The sequence below is a fragment of the Megalobrama amblycephala genome, linkage group LG8, assembly GCF_018812025.1.
Source record: "Megalobrama amblycephala isolate DHTTF-2021 linkage group LG8, ASM1881202v1, whole genome shotgun sequence".
Lineage (NCBI taxonomy): Eukaryota > Metazoa > Chordata > Actinopteri > Cypriniformes > Xenocyprididae > Megalobrama > Megalobrama amblycephala.
In genome coordinates this window covers 1305131-1318450 of record NC_063051.1, presented here as the reverse complement: position 1 = coordinate 1318450, position 13320 = coordinate 1305131, and the positions used below count along the sequence as shown (strand labels likewise).

General features: G+C 37.8%; 1 protein-coding gene across 1 annotated transcript in view; it reads left to right on the top strand.

The window, feature by feature from the left end:
• The window catches only part of LOC125273361 (cadherin-22), a 240439-nt gene extending 228552 nt beyond the window's left edge, over positions 1 to 11887 (top strand). Inside the window, exon 13 of the mRNA XM_048198623.1 lies at positions 9610 to 11887. Coding sequence (XP_048054580.1) covers positions 9610 to 10121 — 512 coding nt within the window. The 3' untranslated portion in view covers positions 10122 to 11887. The remainder of the gene's footprint in view (positions 1 to 9609) is intronic.
• Positions 11888 to 13320: the final 1433 nt, after the last annotated feature.

Below are 13320 nucleotides of genomic sequence, written 5' to 3'. Positions count from 1 at the left end.
GGGCGTGCTGAAAGGTAGGGGGTGTGTCAAAAGGTAGGGGGTGTGCTGAAAGGTAGGGGTGTGTCAAAATGTAGGGGTGTGATGAAAGGTAGGGGGTGTTTCAAAAGGTAGGGGGCGTGCTGAAAGGTAGGGGGTGTGATGAAAGGTAGGGGGTGTGTCGAAAGGTAGGGGGCGTGATGAAAGGTAGGGGGTGTGCTGAAAGGTAGGGGGTGTGCTGAAAGGTAGGGGGTGTGATGAAAGGTAGGGGGTGTGTCAAAAGGTAGGTGGCGTGATGAAAGGTAGGGGGTGTGCTGAAAGGTAAGGGGTGTGTCAAAAGGTAGGGGGCACGATGAAAGGTAGGGGGTGTGCTGAAAGGTAGGGGGTGTGTCAAAAGGTAGGGGGCGTGATGAAAGATAGGGGTGTGTCAAAAGGTAGGGGGCGTGATGAAAGGTAGGGGGTGTGTCAAAAGGTAGGGGGTGTGCTGAAAGGTAGGGGGTGTGTCAAAATGTAGGGGGTGTGCTGAAAGGTAGGGGGTGTGTCAAAAGGTAGGGTGTGTGTCAAAAGGTAGGGGGCGTGCTGAAAGGTAGGGGGTGTGATGAAAGGTAGGGGGTGTGTCGAAAGGTAGGGGGCGTGATGAAAGGTAGGGGGTGTGCTGAAAGGTAGGGGGTGTGATGAAAGGTAGGGGTGTGTCAAAAGGTAGGTGGCGTGATGAAAGGTAGGGGGTGTGCTGAAAGGTAAGGGGTGTGTCAAAAGGTAGGGGGCACGATGAAAGGTAGGGGGTGTGCTGAAAGGTAGGGGGTGTGTCAAAAGGTAGGGGGCGTGCTGAAAGGTAGGGGGTGTGTCAAAAGGTAGGGGGTGTGCTGAAAGGTAGGGGGTGTGTCAAAATGTAGGGGGTGTGCTGAAAGGTAGGGGTTGTGCTGAAAGGTAGGGGGCATGATGAAAGGTAGGGGGTGTGTCAAAAGGTAGGGGTGTGATGAAAGGTAGGGGGTGTGTCAAAAGGTAGGGGGCGTGCTGAAAGGTAGGGGGTGTGATGAAAGGTAGGGGGTGTGTCGAAAGGTAGGGGGCGTGATGAAAGGTAGGGGGTGTGCTGAAAGGTAGGGGGTGTGCTGAAAGGTAGGGGGTGTGATGAAAGGTAGGGGGTGTGTCAAAAGGTAGGTGGCGTGATGAAAGGTAGGGGGTGTGCTGAAAGGTAAGGGGTGTGTCAAAAGGTAGGGGGCACGATGAAAGGTAGGGGGTGTGCTGAAAGGTAGGGGGTGTGTCAAAAGGTAGGGGGCGTGCTGAAAGGTAGGGGGTGTGTCAAAAGGTAGGGGTGTGCTGAAAGGTAGGGGGTGTGTCAAAAGGTAGGGGGTGTGCTGAAAGGTAGGGGGTGTGTCAAAAGGTAGGGGGCGTGATGAAAGGTAGGGGTTGTGCCAAAATGTGAGGTGTGTGTCAAAATGTAGGGGGCATGTCGAAAGATAGCAGGCATGCTGAAAGTTAGGGGGCATGCCAAAAGGCAGGGGGCGGATAGAAATTTAGGGCCGTGCCGAAAAGTAGGGGGCGTGTTGAACCGTCATCTTGTCATAAGTTTTAATGTGTGAGCGAAGCACCTCAAAATTGATCTCTAATAAATAATTCAATTTAATTGTCATCCCAAAGGATATGATCCTCTTCTGAAATGAACATCAATTAAAACTGAAGCAGCACAGTGAAGCTGAAAGGCAGAAACGGATGAAAGTTTAATGCTAGTTGTTCAAAACCTTAGATGTTTGAAAGCATAGTTTCTGGCTTCTGATTACATTCAATTTGCACAGCCTCTCTTTTCTCTTTTTTATTTTATTTCATTTATGGAATCGGAAATAAAATTCATAGTGGGCTTATGGTTTAAGAGACTCTATTCTATTGTAGTCTAGTCCAGTCATTTCTACTCTAGTGAGAATGTCTCCTCTTGTTCCGAGTGCACAGATCGGATAGATCTCATGACGTTGAAGGGAAGAGGGTGTCCCTCCTGATCACAGCCTTCCCCGAACGCCGCACCCTTCCTGTTAGATCAATTTGTGGCATGATAAGGAGGGAATGAAAACAAATTTCTGCCTAATTACCTTCAAACAAACAACCCCTCCATCAGTTCATTCTGAGGGTGACGTGATAAATCCATTTGGGCGCAGCAAGGCATCTGCACACATCCGTCCCAATTACGGCCCATCTGCCATGATGGGAGTCCTGGCCACCCGCCGCCCAAGGGTAAATTAGCCGTCTTGTCAGGTCCGCTTAACCGAACATCTGCACGGCAAGGAGCCGCAACATGTTTCACAAGGGCAGGTACATAATATGGTTCTTCACCCCATACCTTCAGTACAACTGTGAGAGCGTAGGCCACGACAGGGGTCTGGATTTGTAGCTCATTCCAGATGGAGCAAGTATGGTGAAAAAAAAGTGCTGCGACCTTTTAGTGATTCAATTCTTGTTCATTCTAAACCAGCCTATGTAATCGATGCATGTAATCCCCTAATGTGTCTAAAGACTAGTCTGTATGCATGCATCTCGTGTCGTCTTCGCAGGAATTACCACTTTAATGCTGAGTGCCATTTAGTATGCATCATACACTGCAAATGCAGTCTGTGTTACTCAATTCACTTTACCTGGCTCTTGGCCATTTAGAGTCCTTGATCATGCCAGAATCGAAGAATAACATGAAGGGAGAGCTTGGTCAAAGACTTATCTCTCCTAGACTTAGGGGAAAATACTGAATCAAAGAGCCAGGGAGCTGTGCGCTTCTGTGAGGAGTCGCACCGGCGTTATTCGCTCTTTTTAGCCATTTGTTGGTCAGTAAACAACTGCAGACCGGCCTATTGCGAGGCAGTTATGCAGATTAATATACCTGCCATCTTTTCTCCTCTGAACATGTTTAGGGTAGATGAACACTGACAGAAAGTGCTGGCTGAAAGAAATAAACAGTAGTAAGTAATAATACTTCTCACCAGTCTGTCCTGTGAAATGTGAAAGGGAAGTTATGAAACTCCAGGTGTGGCTACGGCTCGTGAATTGGAAATTGCCGTATTAGATTCATTTGTCATTTCCGGAAAGGGGCAGAGTGTGTTGTTCGTTTTCTGCCTTGTTTGTATGCCGCTTTGTCAGTTTTCATATGGTTGGAGCTGCTTGCAAAGCTCAGCGTTAGACGGATGGTTCACGGCGAGCAAAATTAGCTTCAACTTCACAGCTAGAGCCTTCATAATGCGCTCATACTTTAATACACTTGTGTGTTCCCTTCTACCAGAAAAGCCATCCATAAAACAAGCTTCCTAGTGCGCAGTCTGCACTCTATATATATATATATATATATATATATATATTTTTTTTTTTTGTCCTTAAATGCATTTTTTGCTTATGTAACTCTCCCCTGTACCTTTTGGAAAGCAATGGGCTGTGATTGGCTGAGATCTGAAAGATGCCTGATGATTGACATGTGTCAGGTAAAGCATATCCAATAGGATTTCTTAGAATCGGTGGTGTTTGCTAAAGAAGGCATTGCTATTAATATTGCTATCATTCTATCTATCTATCTATCTATCTATCTATCTATCTATCTATCTATCTATCTATCTATCTATCTATCTATCTATCTATCTATCTATCTATCATTTGTTCGTTCGTTTGTTCTGTTGTTTTATCTATCTATCTATCATTCGTTCTTAGAACGAATGAACAAACTATCGATCTATCGTTCATTCATTCGTTCATTCGTTCTGTTGTTTTATCTATCTATCTATCTATCTATCTATCTATTGTTTGTTCATTCGTTCTGTTGGTTTATCTATCTATCTATCTATCTATCTATCTATCTATCTATCTATCTATCTATCTATCTATCTATCAATCGTTTGTTCTTAGAACGAATGAACGAACTATAGATCTATCGTTCGTTCATTCATTCATTCATTCTGTTTTATCTATCTATCTATCTATCTATCTATCTATCTATCTATCTATCTATCTATCTATCGTTAGTTCGTTTGTCCGTTCATTCGTCCGTTCATTCTGTTGTTTTATCTATCTATCTATCTATCTATCTATCTATCTATCTATCTATCTATCTATCTATCTATCTATCTATCTATCGTTCGTTCGTTTGTTCATTTGTTCATTCATTCGCTCATTCATTCTGTTGTTTTATCTATCTATCTATCTGTCTATCTATCCATCATTCGTTTATTCGTTCTGTTGTTTTATCTATCTATCTATCTATCTATCTATCTATCTATCTATCTATCTATCTATCTATCTATCTATCTATCTACCATTCATTCGTTTGTTCGTTCTGTTGTTTTATCTATCTATCATTCTATCTATTGTTGTATCGTTCTATCTTTCCTTCTGTGTCTTGTGTGTGTGTGTGTGTGTGTGTGTGTGTGTGTGTGTGTGTGTGTGTGTGTGTGTAAATGCCCTGGTTTAAAATGCACACTTTCTTTTCCCTTAAAATAAGGGCGTATTTTACTGATCTGACTGATTTTCATCCACAGACTCACAGAAACTCGAGCCAGAAGATCACAGAGACTTGAGGATGGACTCTTTTGACTTGCACCATTAAATAACTTCCTAGAACACCATAGCAACCGCATAGCAACATATAGCAGCATCCAGGCATCATAGCAGGGAGTTTTCAGCTTAATAAAGGGGGGAAAAAATTGTTTAAGGAAAGTGAGGGTACAGTAGTTCTAAAATTTACATTATTTTTAAGGTAACACTTTAGATTAGTGAACACATATTCACTATCAACTAGGAGTTTTCCTTTAATAAACTCCTAATTACTGCTTATTAATAGTAAGTAAGGTAGTTGTAGTTGTTAAATTTAGGATTAAGGGATGCAGAATATGATCATGCAGAATAAGGCATTAATATGTGCTGTAGGTACTAACAAACATCCAATATCCTAGTAATATGCATGCTAATAAGCAACTAGTTAATAGTTAGTAGTGTTCCCTAATCTAAAGTGTTACTATTTTTTGGAATATATTTAGAAAAAAAAGTCTTGGGTTAATTAGAGCAAGAGCTTTTCTAACTCAAAAAGAACATTTAAAAGCCTGCATTGAAATGAATGCAAATCTGAGAAATGTTGCATGATTTTTTTTGAGCACTTTCAGAACTTTGTTGCAGTTTTAACTCAAAATGGTTGTCTGAGAGCTTTCATCCTTGTCATTCGTCCTCAAAAGGAAAGATGAAAGAAATCCTTCCCTGACCCCAAACGTTTTGCTCTCAAGATTAGAACGCCAGCCAAGACAATGGCTCTCTTATAACATTAATAATTATGTAAAATGAATAGCCTTTGATCAGACATGTGCCTCCAGAGAAAACATGCTTAATGAAATATTCAGATGATCACTTACTGAATGTGAACTTTGCGCCACAGACATTATATTGAGCTTATGCTTCATGATAGTTTGTATCGTTGCAGCTTTTAAATTGAAATTGTAGTTTTGCGACTTTTAGTAACCAACGGGACTGTGATGTAAACTAAACGCTTTTCGAGTTGCAGTTTCCACACATGTTATTAGTACAGTATTTAATGCTTAAACAATGAAAATGCATGTTTACTGTTTATATTATGTGAGCTGTGTGATGGAGAGCCAAACGATGACAGAAGACTTAATTAAATGTCGATGTACTGTCCAGCAAAAAGCAGACAACAAAATTGAACACAGTGCATGCTTCATTCCACATCATCATAAAACACAGTGATGTTGTGAACATGACACTGCATTAAAATTACAGCATAGCACAGTGCACACAAACTTAAGAACATAGTAATAAACATAAATTGATAAATAACAATTATTCCAGCTATTTTTTTTTTTTTGCAAATTTAAACATTTTACATTGAGTGTTAGAAAACCTGTTGCTACAATGTTATGGTGTTGTAGCTGATTGTTTGGATGTTGCTATGTGGTTGCTAGGGTGTTGCTAGGTGGTTTATTACTGAAATGTCTCTGTTATATTCTAATCTCTACAGTTTATTCTGGTCTGTTGGACCATAAAATCATCTGATTGCTTAGAAAATGAACAACATGATTTGAGTTATAAATTGTGTATGCATGAGTTTTTAAAGGGGTCATGAACTGCATTGTTTTATTGCTTTATAATGTTTAATGTTATAATGTTAGTATGCCTTTTACATCAAAAAAGTCATAATTTAGAAATAATAAAATGTCATAATTTAGAAATAAAAGGCATTTTTCCTACCTGATTTTAGCCCCTTTATTTGAACGCTCTGTTTTAAGGGGCATGTCTGCTGAAAAGTGTTTATTACATTTTGATCTATGACATTATATTTAGATCGTGGCGTGAAAGGTTGCAGTGATGAACATTGTAGCCAATCACAGACATGTTGTTGAGCGCATGAAAGCAGTGATCTCGTCATTGCAACTCAATTTCTGCACACTAACGAATGCTTTCATCATAACTAACAGTGCAAACGCGATGCAACTAAGAGATTTGTTGAATAAATCGGGAGTTTTGGCCGGAGTCCAGAACTCAATCACTGATAAACTCGCACTGTTTGATTGACAGCTCCAGCGATTGCAAAGGGAGCGTTCTTTATATAATTTAAGCACTGTTTAAATAACAGATTTTTTTTCATCCTACTAAGAGAAACAATGTGAAGAGTCATTACATATCAGATCAGATATTAGAATTAACACAGTTACTTACATGTTGTTGCATTACTGTCGAGTCCATATCGTAAAAGTCTATTTGCAAAGCCTGTGCCGAAATGCGATTAATTTACTAAAGAATCCACAGTGAAATGTACCGAATACAAATAAGTAAAGCTTAACTGAGACATTCAAATAATCATATTCCTAGCATTAGGATCCTTTGAAAGGTAATGTTATTTTTAGTCCTGTTTCGCTCTTCTTTCCTCATCATCTCGCTAACACACCAGTGGGCGGGGCTAACTTTGCAATGATGAAGGAGGCGTTGATTTCTTCTGTGGAGGCGGAGTTTCACCTAAGATAGGCACATTCCAGGATCAGTTGTTGATCAGGGCCTGGTGTCAGTAAAAGCTTTTATTGGACTAACAAGGAAGTTTTCAGATATTTTCATAGCTCGATTACCTCTTATATATCAAAAGCTCAAAAATTCATGACCCCTTTAATACCTTGGGTTATGGGTTTGTGCATGCAAGCTACTTTTGAACAGTCAATCTCAAAACCTCCACAAGCGTAGTAACCTACATTGCTAAATCGCTGCTTTTGTCTCCACTTTTAGGAGACTTAGATGCATGGATGGAATTAGGTCAGACATTTTCTTTCCTAACATGATATCCAAATCAAATGCATCAGTGTTCCCCAAGTTGTAATTGGTTGGACTTTTCTATGACCTCAAAGAGCCAGCCATATCTGTGAATGCTGCAGTGAGTTTTCCTCCGGTTCTGTGTTTATTTAAACAGCACTGACAGATCGAATGTACGAAAGACAGTATGCAATCACAAACGCAGACGCTAATTAACATAATTCAGCTCAGATTAAGGATTCATTGGTTTATTGAGAGAGATGCCGCTTTTGTTTTCAGACTCATTAATTTAATAAATGATCCATCTCAATTGTTTGCCTTTTCAGTTCATGTTTAATTCCTCATTCATATCTGCACTCCACCTCGTGGCAAAGCTTTGTGAAAGTCTCATTTATTTGTAATCCTTTCTACACTTCTCCTCTCAATCATGTATTGTTAGTAAATGAAGACATTGGGATGGCAGATATATCACTTAATAGCAGGCTCAAATGCTAATGAATAATGCAATCGATTGATCCTTCACAAACTCCGCCTTAGAATGTTATTGACCAATCCTGTCTTAGCAGCTGTTGCTGTGTGCAGTATTCTAATCTAATGGGCGGAGCTTAGCAGAGGGTCAGTTGTAATAGAAATTGCTGTGAGATTATTTTGTCAAGTGTTGTTCTTGTGATGCACTAGTTGAAATGCTACAGAAAGGACAAGTCTCTCATTAAAATTAAGATGTGGTTTGTAACAAGTTCCCTAGCTGCGATGCGATGCCAGGATCTGTTTGTTAATATCCTCGTCGTGTTGTGGTGTGATCCGCTGAGAGAAGTCGACTTCTGCTGTACAAGCGGCTCGGTTGTTTACTGAAGAGTCAATTTGAGGTTAATGGATTTTCCTTTTCCTGTTTGAGACAATTTGGTTTTCTAATAAGCAATTTTCTTGGAAACTGCGATGCCTGACACATGTGTAGGCTTTGCGCATGTTAAATAAACTGTATTAATGTGTTATAATTTATCATGAAAAGTGATGTTGAGACATGTTAACAAAGCTCACCTCTAATGTTATGTTTTTAAATGAGAGTCAAAGGTTCATTTAGTTAAGCTTCCTCACTGCTGTGGTCAAGATTTGCATTGTGAGGTTAATGTCATGAAGTGATTTTTGCAAACCATTTTATTTCCACAATGTTTCTTCCTTTTTTGTTGTTTTTGAAAGAAGTCTCTTCTGCTCAACAAGGCTGTATTTATTTGATCAAAAATACAGTAAAAATTGTGAAATATTATTACAATTTAAAACAGCTTTTTTTCATGTGAATATATAATAAAAAGTAATTTATTTCTATGATCAAAGCTGAATTTTCAGCATCATTACTCCAGTCTTCAGTGTCACATGATCCTTCAGAAATCATTCTAATATGATGATTTGATGCTCAAGAAACATTTCTGATTATTATCAATGTTGAAAACAGTTGTGCTGCTTCATATGAATACGGTAATACATTTTTTCAGGATTCTTTGATGAACAGAAAGTTAATTTATTTAAAATTTGAAATGTTATGTAAAATTAAAAATCTATTTACTGCCATTTTTGATCAATTTAAATTTCTCCAAACCTTTGAACAATAATGTATATATATTTTTTAATTAATTAATCCTCATTACTTCTGAAAGTTCACTATGTTTTCGAAGGTACATTCCAATAAATTCTCTTTTTCAACTTTAATAGTACAAAGATACGGAAGAGGATTAGGGCCAAGCAATAATAAAAAAATAAAACCATCTTGAGATTAAAGTTGTTAAATTTCGAGAAAAAACTCGTTAAATTTTGAGAAAAAAGTCGAAATAAAATGTTGAGAATAAACTCATTAAATTATGAGAAAAATGTTGTTAAATTTCGAGAAAAAAGCAGAGATAAAATGTTGAGAATAAACTCATTAAATTATGAGAATAAAGTCATTAAATTACGAGAAAAAAGTCGTTAAATTATGAGAACAAATTCGTAATTTAACAAATTTGTTCTCGTAATTTAACAACTTTTCTCATAATTAAATGACTTTATTCACAACATTTTATCTAGACTTTTTTCTCGAAATTTAACGAGTTTTTTCTCGTAATTTAACGAGTTTATTCGCAACATTTTATCTCGACTTTTTTCTCGAAATTTAACGAGTTTTTTCTTGAAATTTAACAACTTTAATCTCGAGATTGTTTCATTTTTTTTATTATTGCTTGGCCCTAATCCTCTTCCGTACAAAGAACTTTTATATTTCAAAAGATCAAAAAAAAAAAATCTTCTGATTTTTCATAACACAAGGTCCATTCTAATCTCATGTTAACATCTGTGAAATAAAGTGTCTCTCTTGTTTGTCTCTCATTGTTCCTGTAGTCCTGGTGCTGCTGATCTTGACCCTCAAGCGTCACAGGAAGGGCCAGCGCATGTCCGAAGACGAGGAGGACATGCGCGACAACGTCATCAAATACAACGACGAGGGCGGCGGCGAGCAAGACACCCAGGCGTACGACATGAGCGCCCTGCGCAGCCTCTACGACTTTCCAGAGGTCAAAAGCTCGGATTCAGGTCCGGACCTGCGCTCCGTCCCTCAGTGGATCCAAAACAGAGTGGTAGGAGACGGCGGGCCGGCCGACTTCTCGGTTTTCAAAGGCTACATTCGCAAGAAGGTCGAGCAGGCGGACGCGGACTTATCGGTGCCGCCTTACGACTCGTTCCAGACTTACGCTTTCGAGGGCAGCAGCTCGCCGGCTCTCTCGCTAAGCTCCATCCGTACGTTGTCCACCACCTCAGAGCAGGACTTTTCGTACCTCAGCGATTGGGGACCACGCTTCAGGCAGCTGGCTGGATACTACGCCCCAGCTCAAGCTGAAGAAGAGGGGTCCTAGCACGCTCTCGGAGGCCCTTACATCCCGGTCGTTTTTTCTCCCTGCCGCTTTTGCCCACAGTTCCGCAGTGGCCCTTTTTTTGGTTCCCAGTCAGTCCGGAGAGTTTTAATGTCACCCATTACACTTTGCAAAGTGACTTCTTGTCTTGTGGAAAAGTTCAGGACAAATATTGGAGAAGAGCAGTAGGCCGGGTGCTGGGCAAACCTCCAACATCTTCTCACCTGTCAGCGAGAGCAAGAAGAAGTAGGGCCGTGCCATATGCACTACACAAGACACTCATTGTTGCAGTTTTTTTGTGATTTCTTTGCCCATCTGTGGAAATAAGGACTTTAACTCACTGGGATCTGGACGAAGACAATGGAAAAGTCTTTTTAAATACCAACATTTAAAAAACCTTAAATAAACATGTATTTATTTAAAGAAAAATGAACAAACAAAAAAAGTAAAACAATATTTATGTATTTATTGCTTTCTATTTATTTATTTATTCATCCTGGCAATGGACTGAAATACAAAAAATGGACATAATTTTTGAAGAATATTGAAGTTGTCAGGATGACAGACAAAGACTGAATAACCTGTGGGTAAAAAAAACAAGGTTGACTGAAAAAAAAAGAGTTGGGGTGGGATTGTTGAAGGGAGTTTGCAAACTATCAGCGACAGTAAATCAGTCTTGAAAATATTTGTATTTATTTTTTAGAAACTCTTTTTGTAAAATATGAACCGTTTCAGGTGGAGAAAAGTAACGGCTGTGATGGGGTGAATCTCACGAAAACATGTCCAGGTCATGCTTCATCTAAATCAAGAGAATAAAATAAGAAAATACATTTTGCATGAAGATAATGAAGTCTGTTTTGAGGATTTGAGGTTTGTGACATTGTTTTTTATGGAAATCAAGCACATTTTCCCTGAAAAATGTCTGTATTTTTCAATTTACACACTTTAAAAAAGAATTATTGGTTTAACTTAAAGTGTTACCTGGTTGCCTTAAAATTTTGAGTTTATTGACATTAAAAATTTGAGTTACTACAATGAAGGCGATTGGTTTATTCAACAGAAACTAAAAATATTATGTTATCTGAACCACATTCATTGATTTGACAAAAGAAAAAAATGTGATAAATCATGAAAATACGGTGCAGAGTTTATTGCATTAATGATAATTTAAGGAAAATGTGCTTAATTGTCATAAAAATAATGTCACTATATAAATAGGCTTAATTTACTTTCTGCAAAATATAACTAAATATTTCTTTCTTTGATTCTGAAGTGAAATAATTCCTTGACAGGTTTCGTGAGCATTGGTTTTGTCTTTTCATACATTTTGTGTGTTGTGTTGCTTTTTGACTAATTATCCAGATCCCTTGTTGTGGAAGTTACGTTCAGCATTGAGTCTTTCCTGTGGAGGAAGTTTTCAAGTGGAAATTTCAAAGACAACATGGCACAATACACAACAAGAAACAAAACAGGCAATCCGACAGGTTCTTTATCAGTTATTTTTCAGATATCCCAAGATATACATGTTCATCGATGATTTGTGCGTGTGCCAACAAGACGTTTCCAGATTGCTTTCCTTGGGTGATTTGATTGGTTTTTGCTCATTCTGTGTTGGGTTGAGGCTGATGAACTAGAGCGATTGCATCGAGTTGGGGTGCAGCGGTCGTGTTTTTCCCCAAACCAGCACCCTTAAATGTCCACCCAGAAATGCAGATGTATGGCTAAAAATACAACTGAAATCATCAATAAATATTTACGGTTTTTCAAGATTTTCCGACTGGTGACTTTTTGGGCAACTAAAGAGTGAATATTGTACAGACAACACAGTGTGTGTGTGTGTGTGTGTGTGTGTGTGTGTGTGTGTAATAATTATATATATATATATATATATATATATATATATATATATATATATATATATATATATATATATATATATATATATATATATATATATATATATCAGACACATAATTACTAGAGGCAACAATAATAATCAAAAGGTGAACAATTTTTAATAAGCAGCAATTTCATAAATGTTTATGGTTTAATTACTATGCAATAAACTTATTAATAAATGTTCATTTATTAAATATATTAATAAATGTTAATTTCCAACATATTTTAGGTTAATTTAAGCAATACAGTAATTTTAAACAAAAGTTGAGTTAAATAAAACTATCCAGCAGATTAAGCAAACATTTAACCCAACCACTGGGTTAAATGTTTGCTCAATATAACAATTATATATATTGTTATATTTGCATACATGAAGGGAATCATAAGAGATACTGCTGTGATGTATAAATAATTTAAATAATGTCTTTTTTTTTTTTTTTTGCATTACAATAATGAGATTTTTGAAAATCTTAATTGTCATGAATATATTGTTACACTCTAAAAAATGCTGGGTTAAAAACAACCCAAGTTGGGTTAAAAATGGACAAGCCCAGCAATTGGGTTGTTTTAACCCAGCGGTAGGGTTAAATGTTTGCCCAACCTCCTGGGTAGTTTTATTTAACTCAACTATTGTTTAAAAATTACTGTATTGCTTAATTAAAATTAACCCAAAGTATGCTGGAAATGAACATTTATTAATGTTCAATGAACAATTATTAAACAATAAACATTTATTAAATTGCTTATTAATAAATGTTCACCTTTTGACTATTATTGTTGCCTCTAATTGCACCTGGTTTTTAATTTTAAAAATCAACCAGCTATTTTGGGTTCATTTTAAGCCAGCCATATAGTAATTTTTAAACAATAGTTGGTTTAAATAAAACTGCCCAGCAAGTTGGGCAAACATTTAACCCAATCGCTGGGTTTGTCCATTTTCAACCCAACTTGGGTTGTTTTTAACCCAGCATTTTTTAGAGTGTACTTTTATATCAATGCGAAACAGATCTTAAAAAATTGCTGTCATTTTTTAAAGCTAATTTAATTTATTTTCTCTGATTTTGAAGGGTAATATGACCCGGAAGAGGTTTTGTCAGGAAAAGGAAGTGCAGCACGGCCGATAAACCCACAAACCGATGCTGATGTTGAATACAGGGACGTCACTTTAACACACAATGTAGCAGCAGATGTTCTCATTTTACTTGAGCTTGTTTTTGCTTTCAGCCGTGGCTGCGTTTGATGGATGAGCTCTTATGGCAGTGTATAAACCTACACACGTCAGCGGCCACCCAGAGCAAGTCTA